Source organism: Lactuca serriola, chromosome 4 (genome assembly GCF_051521515.1).
Source record: "Lactuca serriola cultivar US96UC23 chromosome 4, Lser_US96UC23_V15, whole genome shotgun sequence".
NCBI classification, from domain to species: domain Eukaryota; kingdom Viridiplantae; phylum Streptophyta; class Magnoliopsida; order Asterales; family Asteraceae; genus Lactuca; species Lactuca serriola.
In genome coordinates this window covers 58,686,703-58,705,256 of record NC_136411.1, presented here as the reverse complement: position 1 = coordinate 58,705,256, position 18,554 = coordinate 58,686,703, and the positions used below count along the sequence as shown (strand labels likewise).

Sequence of the window (18,554 nt, the reverse complement as noted above, 5' to 3'; positions counted from 1 at the left end):
TTAAGATATCCTTTTAGACCATAGGAGGGGTCTTAAGTCATAAAATGGGTTCCAAATGGTTAGTTTTGCTTTATGCATCATTTAGAAGGTCTTAATGGAAAAAGAACTTGAGCTAAACACTTATTGGTCATGCTAAGTCATAAAGTTGGAGACTTTATGACTCCTAAGAGTATTTTAGTCATGGACCTAAAGTATGGACGTAAAAGCTTAAGGCATTAAGCTCTTAATGGAGTTTTAGACTTCTGTGAGTACGCCCTATGTACGAAGTAAACCATCCCGATGGTGGTCAACATGCGAGAACGGAGTACGCCCTGCGTACCATCGGAGTACTCCCCGCGTACTTACACTAGGTCAATTCGATTGAGTTGACTCGTTTGGGTTGACTCAGTTAACTTAGTTGGTTCGACCAACTGACTTTGACTTTGACTTTGACCAAGTTTAACCTTAAGGATATTTTAGGAAATTTTGGGATTTTGATGGAGATTGGTCATTTGTTTGGAATAGGTGTTGGTTAGAGAGCTGACATTCGGAGTCGAGACCTCATCAACTTTGTCCAGTTTGCGAGGTGAGGTTTCCTCACTGTACTTGCGAGTCGAAGTCACCAAGACCAGCCATTTGGATTTGATATCTTGTTATGCGATAGTATGTTGATGTGTGTAAAACCCACTAGTTTTAAACCTACTTTTAATTATCAAATAACACACAAAAGGCAGCGAACCTATCAATTGTGGTATAGTTCAAGCAAGTAGGGTATCGAACACAGGGAACGGCAAATTAAATACTAAAAACTAATTTATCTAATTCAACTAATAAGTAGTGGTTTTCTCTAGTTTTACAAGACTAGAAACTTACTAATTATTACTAATTTAAGCTAGAAAATAACGGCTTTGACTAGATTCAATAACGGAGAAGTACTTCTATTTAGTTCAACTTAATTGATCCTATGGTTGATTTCAAGGTAAAAGTGCAATGGATTAATTCTTTTGCTAGTTACCGATTCAATTGATTAATTCCGTATTCACTTCATTAATCCTTAGCAAATAAATCAATTTAAACAATGGCCAGTTGTCTATTTCAATTAAATTTACTAGATATAATATTCGGGTTAAGTTAGACTTGCAATAGCTAATTAATTTATCTTTTAATTAACTTCTTGTTTAATGGTCATCTCACAAGCTTGCACATAAATTTACTTGATTTTCTTATTAATCCTAGTTTCATGTTCACTATACTAGACATATGACAAAAAGTGTTCACTAAGCATATGAGATTGATAACTAATAGATGTTCATGCTAATTAATTATCTCCCTATTAACAGAAAATCAATTATCATTCATACACAAGGTTCTTTAGCAAGCTAAAATAACTAAATTAACCAACATAGAATTAATCCTACCAAGAATCAAACCATATTACCAATTTCGTATCCCCAAATAGAAGTTTAAAGAATTTAGTTCATAATTAAGGTAAATAACAGCAAACAAATAAGTTCAAGTTGCTTAATCATGTTGACAAAACAAAAGAAATAAGTAGAATGGTGGAATTATGCCTTAATTACTCCCGGAATTGGATTCTAGCTTCCTTGGTCGACTTCTAGGGTTCTTCTGGCTTCTTATTCGCAGCTAAGCACTTCTGAATCGTCCCAGAACTTTCTGCCTCTCGATCTGTGGAATTATCTTTAAATAAGCGGTCCGACTCGTCGAGTCAAGTGATGACTCGTCGAGTCCCTCTCACATTCTACGTATTGCGATAACTATCTGGGATCCCGAGTCATTATCCTTCTGATTCCTCGACCGGACTCGTCGAGTAGATATATGACTCGACGAGTAGAAGCTTCTTTTTCAGTGTTTTCCTTCTTCATTCCACTCTCAATCTTCTAACCGCTTCTCTTGCTTCCTTTTGCTTCCGAGCTTCATCTTTGGACTGAAAAACATAATTTAATACTTTTAAGTACCTTTTTTCCATAATATGTGATAATTTAGCTAATATATGAATAAAAACTATACTAAATACATACTAAATATGCACATATCAAAATACCCCACACTTGTCTTTTGCTTGCCCTCAAGCAAAACTGAATTTTAATACATTAGAACTATGTATAACAACTCCAATCTAACCCAACCATTATGCCAAGACCGCAACGCATGCATTTGTGTCTAAAATTTTTCCTAAAGAACCCCCCATATTCCAAATACTCACAATCCTCATAAACATTCACCCACTCACCCCGAACTATGCTCATTTTATGCAACCCTCCGAATCCATCCGCAGAAAACCTCTTTACCCTCAAGGTATTTTTAATCGAGCAACCCAAGCATACATATTCTAGAAAATTACAACTTTTCCGATACCACTATGGAATTCTTTGAATTCTTCACTTCTTTGAACATTTCATCTTTGATATCTTTGAATTCACCAACTTGTATTAGCTTTTGGTATCTTCAACTTTTTTGGATTTTTGGAATTTTGATCTTTTAACTTCATACTTCATTTGCTTCAAAATTCTTATAACTTTTCTTGTAATTCTCTTTCTTTTTTTTTATAACATGTAACTCACTTTTTTTTTCACTCAAAACCTACATGCTTAAGCAGGGGCGCTCAATCTCAACCTTTATTGGCTAACGATAAAAACTTTCCTGGATACATTTCAGGTTTAGGCTGCTAAACATATTGCATCCCTCAGGCTGAGCAAGGTCGTGTTTTTGTCTCATGATTTCACTGGAATAAGGAAGCCACAAATGCACTAGAACGTATATAGGCTCAACTAAACATTTGGGTCTTCATGCAATTATTAACACAATTCTAACATGGAATCCTAATTTTTACCAAAATTTTCTAATTAAATCCTAAATAATACTTTTGGTATGCAATTTTTTTTTTTTAAAACTGACTATTATGTAACCAACCCCCTACCCCACACTTATGTGATGCAATGCCCTCATTGCATATGATGCATAAAATCATAAAAAAAACTAAAGAGGGAATTGGAACAAACTCCCCTGGGATAGCAGTCGATAGGCTGATCATATCCATTTTAAGCTCCAACTTCAATCAACTTTAGACATGGTAACATCTCATCCATGCCTTGGGTGTCAAAACTCGTGTGGGTCGCTCCAAATACGCGGAAATCAGTGTAAGATCTTCAAGAATGGAAATGGAAGAATAGGTGAGCAAGTGGGACCAGTAGCAGCATCAAATCAGCAGTCCATCGAGATAAAAAAATGATCGACTCGTCGAGTCTTATAGTGGACTCGTCGAGTACCAGCGCGCCTTCTCAGAATATGTAGAAATACAAGGCGACTCGGCGAGTCGTCTTAGTGCACTCGTCGAGTAGGCCACTGAACGAAAAAAACTTGGTATTTTGCAACTGTTTTAGCCTCTAAAAACTTCTTTAACCCTTCCTCACATTTGGACTCAATTGCTCATACCCCCTAGGACCGGACTCGACACTTTGACGTTAAAAACTCGCTTCCTTGACTCGCTCCCACTCTAGAAAACATCCATGCTTTACATCTCTAAACCATCCTAAATAAGCAAGCATAATTCAATCCTGAAAAATACTAAAACAAACAACAATTAATTATAATAAAATCTCAAAGCATACACACCAAATAAAAAAAATAAAACAAAACAAAACAAATTAAAATTGTTTGATTAAAAACACAAAAACATCAATCTTCATCTTCCTCATCATCATTAGCGGCTCCGCTTCCCCCGGCTCCGCTTCGTCTAGCAGCAATCCTCTCATCCCAAGATGGAATGAATGGGTAATTCCCACCATCAATATGTGGGATATTGAAGTGGTCAAAAAGTCGAATGTGGGATTGGTTGCTAAAATTCAGCCCCCTCGCCAATTGATCATGCATCCGCCTCATCTCTACATTGTACCAATCCATTGGTACATCTTCATTTTCGACCGGAATCACTGGCGGCTCGTCCTCCACATCCCGTTCTCTTCTCGATCTCACCCTCCTTCCCGGTGCATCGGGACCAACAATGGGGTCATCATTTGGGATGGCATAATGGCCACCACCATAGTCTTCGATTATCCGTGCTCGTCGGAAAAGAATGGGATTAAACGGGGGCGTCGGAATCATTGTCATGAAGTTCCAGGCTCCGCGGTTCATCAACCCGAATGAATTCGCCAATCGAGTGACAAACATTCCTCCATTGATACGGGAGGTTTTGCGATCTTTGACCGCACCCTCCGAAAGGTATGAAGCAATACACCATGGAATGTTGCAAAAGACGCCGGGTGTTATTATGCTCCATAAGTAGAAAACATCAAGGTTGGAGACCTTTTCATCGTCTTTCCTTTGGTTGATGGTGGAGGAAATAAGGCGGTGAATGAGGCGGTGAGTCGGGGATCGGATGCTCCCTTCTTGTGCAGACTTTGGGATGTAGACTTTGTTTCCTATGGTATTCCACCAACCCGTGCTCGTGACTCCATCGGGGAACGCCATATGAGTGTTTGCCAAGAAAGCCCGAAAGATGTTTGTTGTCACTAAGGGTTGATCATAGATCCCTAGTCGGCAGGCAAGGTCCACCACCGAGCATTGACGATACTCGCCCCCAAGACAAAAAGTAAAGCTCGTCGGGTGATACACATCCACTCCCCCGGTGAAAGATACCGTGGAAAAGAATTCTAAACATAGCTCCAAATAAACCGGTTCTTGAATACGGAAGACCCGGCTCCACCCATCACACACCATACTGTTGCCTTCATGTTAGAACTCCTTCAAAAGGTAAGGAGCTAGTTCTTCTTCATAGCTAACACTCTGCAGCCATTCCCAATCAATTCTGTTCGGTACATACACCTCCTTCTTCTTAATGTCGGAGAGCTTCTTCTTCCACTTCCTCATTGTTGAAGCGGATTCAATTTGCGGGAAGTTTAACCATGGAAACTCCCCTTGGCTACCAGTTGAAGATTGTCCTCTTCTGAACATGATTTCTGCAAAATAAACACACAAAACCCAGAAACACAGAAAATAATTAAAAACTGAAATGTATCTGTAAATCGACTGGACTCGTCGAGTCCATGCACGACTCGATGAGTCGCGCAACCTGCACGAGTCAGTCGACGGGTCGCATAAAATTGGACCATAAAACTTGTAATTTCTGTCAAGGGTTTTTGTTCAAGGACTTCCTACTAAGTAATAAGGTCAAAATAAGCATTCAAAACAACAATATTCATGAAAAATCGAAACCCTAGAATTTCATTATTTTTCAAAAACGGGTTTTTTCATACAATTGCAGGTATAGATGGCCTTATAATCTCATTCTTTCTAGAAATCAAGAAGAAAGTTGTTACCTTTTGAGTTTAAACCTTGAGAAATTGGAAGAAGATTTGAAGATTTCTTTGAATGCTTAAGAGCGTTCGCGAATGGGGTACCCGGCGAGTGTGGTGTGGAAACTGAATTTTTAGGGTTAAAACCCTATTTACCTGATGTAAAAGTAATTTCGAAATTTTTTTTTTTTTTGTAAATAAAACCGACTCGTCGAGTCAAGGTCAGACTCGGCGAGTCTAGTCGCGCAGTCAAAGATTTTCAGTAATCAATATTTACTCGTCGAGTCAGGGTCAGACTCGGCGAGTCATTTAACAAATTTGCATATTTTTTTTAAATTTTTTCTGTTTATTATGAATCATTTCACCCCACACTTAGGCTAGGCACACTCTCAAGCAGATATGTCCGATGATTTGGAAGATTAAAATTGTGAAACGAAACAAAAACTAAAAAAAAACTAAAGAGTAAAAGAAAGCAAACTTTAACGACGGGTTGCCTCCCGCCAAGCGCTTCTTTTTGAGGAGTCATGAGCTAGACTCCTTCCCATTTACGTTTTGTCATCTTCAAGCATCGGGAATGTACACCTCTCTTTTTGTGGTTTATACTTGGTCTTGTAGGCGTGAATCTTCTTCTTGTAAGCCTTCTTCAATTCGTCTTTTCTCCTTTTTATTGCCTCATCTCTAGTTGTTTGGTCTTTCCTTTTTCTCTTTTTCTGTTTTACCCTTTTCTTTTTCACCAACTCTTGAACATCTTTCTCTTTAAATTTGATGACTTCATATTTCATGATGGTCCGTGCTCTAGGTTTAGTGGTGAATTGGTGATCAGCTTCCTCCTTCCTTTCCTTTATTCCTGCATCCTTTCCCGTGCTTATCCCTTCTCCAAATGGCATCGTATCAATGCATGCCACATCGGCGTGTTGTACCTCCATTCCTTTTTCCTCTTCTGCCAATTGTTCTTCCAAAGAATCAAAAACAGTAACTGAACCCAGGGTATGTGAAGGACTATCCACAAACAGATCAGCTTTGGTCAAGTTTCTATCCAGATCGACTGGACTCGTCGAGTCCATTATGACGACTCGGCGAGTCGGATCGTGTTCGATCACTCCTGGAGTGTTTTCTGAGTTGGCTCCTTCCAGTAGCTTTTCTAGCTCCTCCAAGTCTTTGTTAGCATCTTCAACTCCTTCAAAGTGTAGTGTGAACTTACTTGGGTCTTCTTTTAGTAAAATTTCAAGCTCTTTTTGTAATACCTCATCATCCAATTGGATAAATGAGATCTCTTCTCTCTTTTCTTCTTCTTGCTTGTTTTCTGGAATAGCTTTAAACATCACCGACTCATCCCCTACTCTCAGTGTCAATGTAGACTCACATATGTCAATTAGGGCACACGCGGTGTTTAAAAATGATCTTCCCAAAATAATTGGTATTTCGGGGTCTTCTTCCATTTCCACCACCACGAAGTCTACTGGAAAAATAAACTTGTCTACTTTGATAAGGAGGTTTTCACAAATGCCTTGTGGATTAATTATCGTTTTGTTTGCCAAATGGATTCTCATATTTACCGGCCTTGGTGCTGGTAAATTTAGCTTCTTAAAGAATGAATAGGGCATTAAATTAATGCTTGCACCTGAATCAGCCAATGCTCGTGTAGAAACTTTATTACCAAATTGGCATGGAATTACTATGTTACCCGGATCACCCTTCTTCTCAGGCAGCTCACTCATCAATATCTCCGCGACTTCATCCAAATCCTTCCTAGCAGCAAAAAGGCCTTTAAGCGAGTTAAAGTATTTAGGAGTTTGGAGCATTGTTTCCACAAATGGTATATTGACTTGTAAGGCTTTAACATGCTCCATGAAGGTTCTATAGGCTTGAACTTTTTCTGCAGGCATGGCTCTGGTTGGGTATGGCAAAGGAGGGTTGTATGGCTTTAGGAAACTGGCAGTATCTTCATTCCCGACGGGACTCGTCGAGTCCATGAGAGTGACTCGGCGAGTCGGGTCGGGTTTTTCTGGTTCTGGTTTTTCTTCCTTCCCTGCCTTCTTCTTGGAGACTCTTAGTGTTTCTGTAAATTCTTCTTCACTGCTGGAGGTTATTACGCTCACGTTCTCCTTTCTTGGATTGGGCTCGGTGTTGCTCGGAAGTTGACCCGGTCTTCTTTCATTCACTTGATGTGCAAGTTGTCCCAGCTGTTTCTCAATGTTGAGAATGGAAGCTTGCTGATTCCTCAACATGTTCCTGGTTTCTTGCATTGCTACATCGTGATCATTATGTCTTTTCTCGGATGCAGTTATGAACCTTGTGAGTATATCTTCTAAATTTGCTTTCTTTTCCGCCACCGGCTCTTCCTTTTGATAGAATCCCCTCTCCCTCTGTTTGTATTTCTCCTCCTTAGCCTTTTTATACTCTTCGTATGGGAGCCATTCCTTCTTTGGTTTCCTCCAGTCTTCATCGTATCTATCGCCACTGGAATAAATACTTGAGCCTTTTTATTTCCATTCTTGTCTCGATCACAATCCTTGGTAAGATGGGGGCCGCCACAATTTTCGCATCCTACCCTAATAGCATGGATCGTTTGATCCATTTTCGTCATTCTTCGGTCTAGGCTATCGAGTTTAGCTATTACCGCCGCCATGCCATCGTTCACCGAGTTTACTGCTCCTCGACTCACTTCATTCCTCGGATTGTGGTATTCTCTAGAATGCTTAGAGAATTCTTCAATTAATTCCTTTATTTCCGGAGGTGGCTTTCGGGTGAGCGGGCCTTGTGAATCGAGTAGTTGCCTTGTGGTGACATTAACTCCATCATAAAAGATGGAGACCTCCTGTTGGCTATTAAGATCATGGTGTGGGCAATTTCTAAGTAGGCTCTTGTACCTTTCCCAAGCTTCATAAAGAGATTCTCCGGGTTGTTGCTCGAAGTTGGCAATGGCTTTCTTTAGCTTGGCTATCTTGGAAGGTGGGCAGAAATGGTCAATGAACTCTTCTTTCATTTTGGCCCATGTGGTGACCGATCCGGGAGGAAGTGATTTTAACCAATCTTTCGCAGCACCTTTAAACGTGACAGGGAGCATTCGAAGAAGCTGGGTCTCGCGTGGAACATTAGGCACGTTGAAGTAGTCGGCCACATCATTTACTTCGTCCAAATGCTTGTAAGCGTCTTCATGATCTCTACCGTAAAAAGGGATCTTCTTGAGTTGAGCGAGAATATGGCCCTTTAGCTCAAACGTAGCGGTTGCGGGAATTGCGGGTTGCACAAGTCCCGACCCGGTGTCATCACGCATCCTTTTCTTCCACTCCCCCATGGGGACTTCATCGATGTTAGCCATAGTGATAGCTAACTCTTCTTCGGAATCGGTTTCGTGCTCGGAAATATGCTCTTTTTCTTCCTCGGTCTCGTACTCGCTACCTTCGTGAATTGGTTCTTCAATTGTTAATGAGGCACTGGACGCTCCTGATTTGCTGCCTTTCTTCTTGCTGAAAACGGATTTCAAGTTCTTGAGTGGTGAGTTCTTTGAAGTTGCGGTTTCTCCTACGGCTTTTCCCTTGCTTCTCTTTAGTGCGGATTCCGGGTCTTCCAAAGGTGGTACTAGAGGTGTGTCCGATCCTCGAGTCATGAAACAGCTGAAAAAAAAACGAAACAAAAGAAACGAAACGTGTAAAAGGAATAAAAACGAAATAAAAAAAAAAACTGAAACAGCGATGGACTCGCCGAGTCTGCTCGAATGCACTCGGCGAGTTCAAGGTCAAAACAGAAAAGAAATTTTCTTAATTATTCTTAAAAACGAAATTTTACTAAATCTACTTATTGATTTGCTTTGTAAATAACTTTGTGTAAGATAAATCCCACACAAAGGATCGATTAAACTAGATTTTACTATTAATTTTAGAACCGTTCCCCGGCAACGGCGCCAAAAACTTGATGTGTGTAAAACCCACTAGTTTTAAACCTACTTTTAATTATCAAATAACACACAAAAGGCAGTGAAACTATCAATTGTGGTATAGTTCAAGCAAGTAGGGTATCGAACACAGGGAACGGCAAATTAAATACTAAAAACTAATTTATCTAATTCAACTAATAAGTAGTGGTTTTCTCTAGTTTTACAAGACTAGAAACTTACTAATTATTACTAATTTAAGCTAGAAAATAACGACTTTGACTAGATTCAATAACGGAGAAGTACTTCTATTTAGTTCAACTTAATTGATCCTATGGTTGATTTCAAGGTAAAAGTGCAATGGATTAATTCTTTTGCTAGTTACCGATTCAATTGATTAATTCCGTATTCACTTCATTAATCCTTAGCAAATAAATCAATTTAAACAATGGCCAGTTGTCTATTTCAATTAAATTTACTAGATATAATATTCGGGTTAAGTTAGACTTGCAATAGCTAATTAATTTATCTTTTAATTAACTTCTTGTTTAATGGTCATCTCACAAGCTTGCACATAAATTTACTTGATTTTCTTATTAATCCTAGTTTCATGTTCACTATACTAGACATATGACAAAAAGTGTTCACTAAGCATATGAGATTGATAACTAATAGATGTTCATGCTAATTAATTATCTCCCTATTAACAGAAAATCAATTATCATTCATACACAAGGTTCTTTAGCAAGCTAAAATAACTAAATTAACCAACATAGAATTAATCCTACCAAGAATCAAACCATATTACCAATTTCGTATCCCCAAATAGAAGTTTAAAGAATTTAGTTCATAATTAAGGTAAATAACAGCAAACAAATAAGTTCAAGTTGCTTAATCATGTTGACAAAACAAAAGAAATAAGTAGAATGGTGGAATTATGCCTTAATTACTCCCGGAATTGGATTCTAGCTTCCTTGGTCGACTTCTAGGGTTCTTCTGGCTTCTTATTCGCAGCTAAGCACTTCTGAATCGTCCCAGAACTTTCTGCCTCTCGATCTGTGGAATTATCTTTAAATAAGCGGTCCGACTCGTCGAGTCAAGTGGTGACTCGTCGAGTCCCTCTCACATTCTACGTATTGCGATAACTATCTGGGATCCCGAGTCATTATCCTTCTGATTCCTCGACCGGACTCGTCGAGTAGATATATGACTCGACGAGTAGAAGCTTCTTTTTCAGTGTTTTCCTTCTTCATTCCACTCTCAATCTTCTAACCGCTTCTCTTGCTTCCTTTTGCTTCCGAGCTTCATCTTTGGACTGAAAAACATAATTTAATACTTTTAAGTACCTTTTTTCCATAATATGTGATAATTTAGCTAATATATGAATAAAAACTATACTAAATACATACTAAATATGCACATATCAATGTTATCAAGCTGTAGTGATCTGTTAGATCTGTATCCTGGTATATAGGATGTTTCTATGCTTAGTGATCAATAGATCTGTTTGTTTATCTGTTGGCTGATTATATATGTTATGTATATGTCCACATATTTGGTTGGTGGTTGAGGCTTTACTGCTTTGTGCGTGAGCCAACAGACCGGGGGCATTCCGACTCGATGGTTGAGCGGGTCCTAGGGTATTCCATCCTTAGGATGACATGACCCATTGTATGTTGGCATTCCAACCCGATGGTTGATGGGCTTGGGGTATCCTAATCCGATGGTTGACTGGACCCATAGTTTATTGGCATTCCAACCCGATTGTTGATGGGCCTGGGGTATTCCAACCCATGGTTTGGACCTGACATATTGTTAGTGTATATGTTATTTGTTTGTGTGTTGGTACTTTAGGGATCTCACTAAGTGTTGGCTTACAATTTTGGGTTATATTTTAGGTACTTCTGATAGTTTCGTTTTTATTACTTCTTTTCATAGTTTATTTTTAGTTAAAGCCATCTCATTTTAGTTAATCTTCATACATATTTTCTCATTTTGTTATTTTTCTCCTTTACCGGGTGCTTTCCAGTCTTTTGACCTTATTTGCAGGATTTATCGAAGACTATTTGTTATTAGAGGCTTGGAAGGAGTGTGAGACTTATGGAGGCTTGCGGGTTGCTTGTGGATCTGAAGTGGTGCGATTGAGCTTGGTGTTAGCATAAACAAGAAATCAATTTGGACTTAATTTTTGAGCAAGAATGATGATGAGGCGACGCGGACTCGAGCTATGGAAGATTGAAGGAGCATTGGATCAATCATTAGAGGCTTTGGAAAGGCACAAATGAGCTATAAAGAGCTATGCATGTTGGATGAAGTGTGAATGAGAAGATTGGGCTAGATTGTATTTTAAATGGCCCAAGTCCCACATTCAGCGTGACCCACGCGGTCCGCATGGACCCATACGCGGTCCGTGTGAATTGTGATGAAATGAACCCGGGTTTTAACTTGTTGACCCTATTTGTGGAAGGTTAGTGGGAGGCTTTTGGCACCTTTTTAAATCCGGAAACCAACTCCTTTTTGCTGGAGGGTGGAGGTATTATGGCATATGATGACTTAAAGAACACACACCATTCTCTCCCAAGAAGGCTTTGGAAGATTTGAAGATTTGTTTTGAAGATTAGTGTAATTTCTTTCCATTTTGCAACTAGAACAATGTTTAGTACCACTAAACTATATTACATTTCTCTTACTTTGGCCATGCTTGGCTAAACTTTCATTTGGTTGATTAGGGTTTAACCCATGGATAATTAGTTGCTTTGAAGACTTATTATTATCTTGTCTTTGAAGTTTATGGAAATATTTTATAGTCAAACATCTTGTTGTGTTTATTTATCTTTGATCATGAGCTTAGATGAATGAATGCTTATTTTTGTTGACTAATTTCTTGGTTAAGTAATGGACCCTCAAATTAGTAAGCAACAAATGGTTTATATGTTTGTTTTCATTTCATTTAGACCATGGAAATGTTTCCTCCATAATGATAATGTAAGCATTTGATTATCTTTTGTACTTGGTAACTCTTAGAACTTAAAGCTAATTGATTTTCACAAGATTATACGTTTCATTAATTTTGTGACTTTAATTAAGGAAATGTATTAAGAGCTCCTCTATCCATTTTAATATTTAAGAATAGTTGAGGTAATTTGTGCTTATGAATTGCTATAGCCAAGTTAAACCAATTCACAAGTGTTATTCCATTTGGTCTAATTATAAGTCAACCATGTCATCCATGTGGTGTACCCAAAATCAACCAATTTCACTTCATTGAATTTAATCAAATCTTTTACTTGTTTACTTGTCATATTTACATTTTAGCTAGTTTTAACTTTGTCAACCAATCAAAAAGAACTAACCCCCCTATTTTACTTTTATTTATGTTTTACTAGTACTTGAACAAGTCATTTACATAGAGATTTAAATTGAACCAATCTCCGTGGATACGATCCCTTTACCACTATACACTATTGTAGTGTGTAGTATTTAGGGTATTTATTTTGTTGGCCTCGACGACCACCAAATTTTGGCGCCGTTGCCGGGGATTGGTTTATTTTTAATCAATTTGTTTCTCTATGCCCAGATCTCAGCGTACAGGTGACTTGATTTACAACCCATAAATTGAAAAAGAAGCAAGGAGTTTGGCGAAGGAAAAGCGAATTAAACGTGGTCAAACTTCTAATCCTCATGGGGATCCGGAGGTTGAACCCGCTTCATCAAGTGATACGGAACCCGAATCTAGTACCGACCCTCGCCAAGAAATTCCCGAAACACCACCTCTACAACAAAATCCACCCATTATTGAACCAATTGCAATGGCGGACGGATGAGAAGCTCTCGAAAGAACTTTGAGGCAAATGATGGAAACCGATGTTACACAAACTCCAATCGGTATCAACTACCCGGTTTTGGAAGGAGGTTCGGAATTGAAGTCAAGTTTAGTCCATCACCTCCCAACTTTTCATGGATTAGAGAACGAAGACCCACGTAAGCATTTGAAGATGTTTTACATTATTTGCACTAGCATGAAGCTACAAGGGTCAACCGATGACCAAATCAAGCTGAGGGCATTCCCCTTTTCATTGACCGATAGAGCAAAGGATTGGTTATTCTATCTTCCTTCGGGGTCGATCAACTCATGGACCGAAATGGCAAGAGCTTTTCTTGATAAGTTCTATCCCGCTTCAAGAGTCTCAAGTCTTAGAAATGAGATTTGTGGAATCCGCCTAGGTCAAAATGAGACTTTTCATGATTATTGGGAGAGGTTCAACAATTTGTGTTATAGTTGCCCACAACACCAAATTCCGAAACAACTCCTCATTCAACACTTCTATGAGGGATTGTTGCCAATGGAGAGGAGACTAGTTGATGCCTCAAGTGATGGTGATGTCTTTAGTAAAACCCCACAACAAACAAGACAACTTTTCAACACCATAGTCGCGAATTCTCAACATTTTGGCCCGCGCCAAGATATGAAAAGAGACACACAACACAAAGTAAATGAAGTGGGATCATCGAACCTCGAGTCTCAAATCAAAGATCTAACCTCCGTTGTCCAAAAGCTAGCCATGGGACAAACTCCACAAGTGATGGTTTGTGGAATATGTGCAACAATGGGACATCCTACGAATATGTGCCCCATTCTTCAAGAAGATGCAGAACATGTAAATGCCACGGGAGAATTCCAAAACTACCACAACAAGCCACCCGGTTATCAAAATCCATATAATTAGAGTTGGAAGCCAAATCCCAACATGAGCTACAACCCAAGACCATTGCCTCAAAATGCATTGGTTATACCATCCTATACACCACCACAACCTCACTACCAACATCCACAACCACATTATCAACCCAAACCGCACCCTCCACAACATAACCAACAACCTCCTCAATCCCAACTAAGTAACTCCGGAATGTCTCTTGAAGAAATTGTCAAATCCTTAGCTACTAGTACCCAACAATTCCAAAAAGAGACAAGAACTAGTATCTCCAACCTTGAAGCACAAATGGGAGATATAGTCACATCCATAAGCAGTTGTAGTCCCGTGGTAAACTCCCTTCCCAAACTGAAAAGAACCCAAATGGCAATGTGGTGACCTTGAGAAGTGGCAAACAAACCGGGGAAAGTAGTTCAAAGAAGAAGCCAAGGGATGAAGAGGAAGAAATAGAAGTCATTCCCATTTAAGAATCTATAGTAAAGAATGATGCACAAGCCGGAGCCCTAAAGAAGACAACCCGTCTAGTAACTCCAATAGCCACTCAACCGCCATTCCCCTCCCGACTTGCAACTTCGAAGAAGAAAATGGAGGAGAAAGAGATTTTGGACACCTTCCGAAAGGTGGAAGTAAACATCCCTCTACTTGATGCAATTAAGCAAATCCCAAGATATGCAAAGTTTTTGAAAGAACTTTGTACCAACAAGAGAAATTGAAGGGAAATGAGAAAATTTCAATGAACGAAAATGCATTCGTGGTTTTACAAAGGAAGCTTCCACCCAAGTGCAAAGATCCGGGAATGTTTACGGTTCCTTGCAAGATAGGAGATGTCACTTTTAGTAGTGTCATGCTTGACCTTGGTGCTTCTATTAATTTCATGCCATGTTCGGTGTATGAATCATTGAATGTTGGACCTTTAAGTGAAACCGGTGTCATAATCTCTCTTGCGGATAAATCAAGTGTCTTTCCTAGAGGTGTTTTGGAAGATGTCCTAGTGTAAGTAAACCAACTGGTCTTCCCGGTGGATTTCTATGTGATTGATCTAGATGAACAAGTGTCCTCAAAGTCGGGTATAATTTTACTTGGGAGACCAGTCTTGAAGACAGATAGAACAAAGATTGATGTGTATGCGGGAAGCTTAACAATGGAGTTTGATGGTGAAATAATAAGTTTTAACATTTATGATGCTATGAGATATCATGTGATGTTTCATCCTTGTGTTTTGTTGATGTTATTGAACCATTAACCCAAGAGTTGTTCGAGTTGTCTAATGATGACATGTTGGAGATGGTTTTGAGCAAAGGGTATGATTGTGGAAAGTTAGCCAGGAAGTTGAAGCTCTACTCACTAGACCTCGAAGTTGAAAGATTGGTTAACAATCTAGAGATCAAGAAGACCACTCAATTTAGTGTGAAGCAAATTGAATTACCTCAAACTCACACAAGATTGCCACCCTCCCTTGTTCAACCACCAGAATTAGAATTGAAGGTCCTTCCACAACATTTGAAGTAAGCGTACTTAGGAAACAACAAGACTCTTCCGGTCATCATTTCAACTCACTTAACCGAATCTGGAGAAGAGCAACTCCTCAAGGTGTTGAAGGAGCATAAAGAAGCCATGGGATGGACGATTGTGGACATCAAGGGGTTGAGCCCTTCTACTTGTATGCACAAAATTTTGATGGAGGATGAATGCAAGCCAAGTCGGGACACGCAAAGAAGGTTGAACCCGCCAATGATGGAAGTTGTGAAGAAAGAGATTTTGAAGCTCCTAGATGCAGGAATGATCTATCCAATCTCGGATAGCAAATGGGTGAGCCCGGTCCAAGTTGTGCCTAAAAAGACGGGAATCACGGTGGTCGAAAACAACAAAGGTATGATGGTCCCCACCCGTGTGCAAAACGGGTGGAGAGTATACATTGACTACCGCAAACTCAATGCAAGCACACGAAAAGATCATTTTCCATTGCCTTTCATTGACCAAATGTTAGAAAGTTTGGCCGGGAAATCTCATTATTGTTGTCTAGACGGGTATTCCGGTTTTCACCAAATCTCGGTGGTACCGGAAGACCAAGAAAAGACAACATTTACATGTCCATTAGTCACTTTTGCATACTGGAGAATGCCATTCGGATTATGTAACGCCCCGACCACTTTCCAACGTTGTATGGTTAGTATCTTTTCGAAATATGTTGAATATATAATTGAAGTTTTCATGGATGATTTTACGGTATATGGAAACTCCTTTCAAGAGTGTTTGTCCAATCTCACCAAAATTTTAAAAAGATGCATTGAAATGAATTTGGTTTTAAACTTTGAAAAATGACATTTTATGGTGAGTCAAGGTCTTATTTTGGGTCACATTGTATCAAAGAAAGGAATTGAGGTAGATAAGGCCAATATAGATGTTATTCAAAGCTTACCTTACTCGACTTGTGTTCGGAAAGTTTGTTCTTTTTTGGGCAATGCAGGTTTCTACCGGAGATTCATCAAAGATTTTTCGAAGATAACAAGACCAATGTGCCAACTCTTGCAAAAGGATGTTGATTTCGAGTTCAATGAGGCGTGCAAAGAAGCTTTCGATAAGCTTAAAGAGTTGCTTACATCCGCCCCCATCATGCAAGCACCAAATTGGGATCTCCCCTTTGAGATCATGTGTGATGCAAGCAACTATGAAATAGGCACCGTTTTGGGTCAAAAGAATGGATGAGCCTCCCCTGTGATCTACTATGCATCGAGGACACTAGATAATACGCAAAGCAACAACTCTACTACGGAGAAGGAACTATTGGACATAGTGTTCACCTTGGAGAAATTTAGACAATATCTACTTGGTACCAAGGTCATTATGTATTCGGATCACGCAGCTCTTAAGTACTTGATGACGAAGAAAGATGCAAAGCCTAGACTCATCTGGTGGATTTTATTGTTACAAGAATTTGATTTGGAAATCCGGGACAAGAGTGGATGCGAGAATTTTGTTGTCGATCACCTAAGCTGGATCACTTCAAATGAAACTCCTCTCCCTTTGCGAGATGAGTTTCCGGATAAGCATCTCTTTTCCCTTACTCAATATACTCCTTGGTATGCCGATATCGTTAACTTTTTGGTCACAAAAAGGTATCCCGGCACATTTCACACGTGCTCAAAAAGATAAGTTAAAAAGTGATGCAAAATATTATGTGTGAGATGAGCCTTATTTGTGGAAACATTGTCCCGATCAAATTATCAGGCGATGTGTACCCCAACAAGAGCATCAATCCATTTTGCAATTTTGTCATGAATTTGCTTGTGGGGGACATTTCGGACCTAGCCGAACCCTGAGGAAGGTCCTTGAGTGTGGATTATTTTGGCCAACCATCTCACACGAATGTTACTTGTTTTGTAAAAGTTGTGAACGATGCCAAAGGATGGGGAACATTTCACAAAAAAATCAAATGCCACAAAATCCAATCCTTGTTTGTGAAATTTTTTACATATGGGGGATTGATTTCACGGGACCATTCCCCGTTTCATTTGGCAACGTTTACATCTTGCTCGCGGTTGACTATGTTTCTAAGTGGGTTGAAGCCAAAGCCACAAGATCGGATGATGCCAAAACAGTTATTGACTTTTTAAAATCTAATGTCTTTGTGAGGTTTGATGTGCCTAGGGCTTTGATTAGTGATAGGGGGACACACTTTTGCAACAAGATGATGGAGGCTTTATTGAAGAAGTACAACGTGACCCACCGTGTTTCAACCGCCTACCACCCTCGAACGAATGGTCAATCGGAAGTTTCAAATCGTGAGGTGAAGAGTATACTTGAGAAAACGGTAAATCCCTCAAGGAAAGATTGGGGTTCAAGGCTTGATGATGCCTTTTGGGCCTATCGGGCCGCGTACAAGACCCCGATAGGAATGTCTCCATTTAGGTTGGTTTTTGGAAAACCATGTCATCTTCCTGTGAAATTGGAACACCGTGCATTTTGGGCGGTCAAGCAATGCAACTTCAACATCGATGAAGTGGGAAGGCATAGGAAGCTTCGGACTTCAAGAGTTGGAGGAGTTGAGAAATGACTCCTATGAAAACTCAAGAATTTACAAGGAGAGGAAAAAGCTTTTCCATGATAAGTCCATTACCCGCAAGCATTTCGAGTTGGGACATAGGGTTTTGCTTTATCATTCGCGATTGAAATTGTTTCTTGGAAAGTTGAGGTCAAGATGGATAGGTCCGTTTGTTGTGTTAAAAGTCTTTGAGCACGGAGCGGTTGAGATCCAAAGTAAAGAAACGGGGAAAATCTTTAAAGTCAATGGGCATCGTTTGAAACCTTTCTATGAAGGTTTTAATACAAATGTCCTAGATGTCATCCAATTGGATGCCCCGGTGATTGAAATCGAAAGGGAAGCACGTCTCGCCAAAGACGTTAAGACAGACATTTTTGGAAAACTTAAAGTTTTCATATTTTCTAGTTCCAAATAAATGTCGTAGATAGGTCCTTTTGCATTTAACATTTCTTCTTCTTCCTTCTTGCAGTAAAAGAGTGTTGGATTTTAAGGCCCGATGTTCGTATTGGTCAAAGAGCAAAAATTGAGAAATTCACAACAGACAACACGCGGTCCGCGTGTACTCGGAGTAGTGTTCGCGTGTATAAACAAACGGTCCGCGTATGGTCTCTCAAGTATGTCCACGTTATTTT

General features: G+C 39.5%; 1 protein-coding gene across 1 annotated transcript; it reads left to right on the top strand.

The window, feature by feature from the left end:
• The first annotated feature begins 14,613 nt into the window (after positions 1 to 14,613).
• On the top strand, positions 14,614 to 15,389 carry LOC145098413 (uncharacterized). The gene is made up of 2 exons (XM_079036047.1): positions 14,614 to 14,838; positions 15,072 to 15,389. The coding sequence occupies exons 1-2, from the start codon at positions 14,614 to 14,616 to the stop codon at positions 15,387 to 15,389; spliced, it is 543 nt and encodes a 180-aa protein (XP_078892173.1).
• The last annotated feature ends 3,165 nt before the right edge of the window (positions 15,390 to 18,554 follow it).

What these genes read in the sequence shown, in the direction of transcription:
- LOC145098413 (XM_079036047.1), top strand. Translation starts at nt 14,614, where the DNA reads ATGAACGAAAATGCATTCGTGGTTTTACAAAGGAAGCTTCCACCCAAG. An exon ending in CTCTTGCGGATAAATCAAGT is followed by an intron (nt 14,839 to 15,071) that starts GTCTTTCCTAGA and finishes TGATGCTATGAG; the next exon opens with ATATCATGTGATGTTTCATC.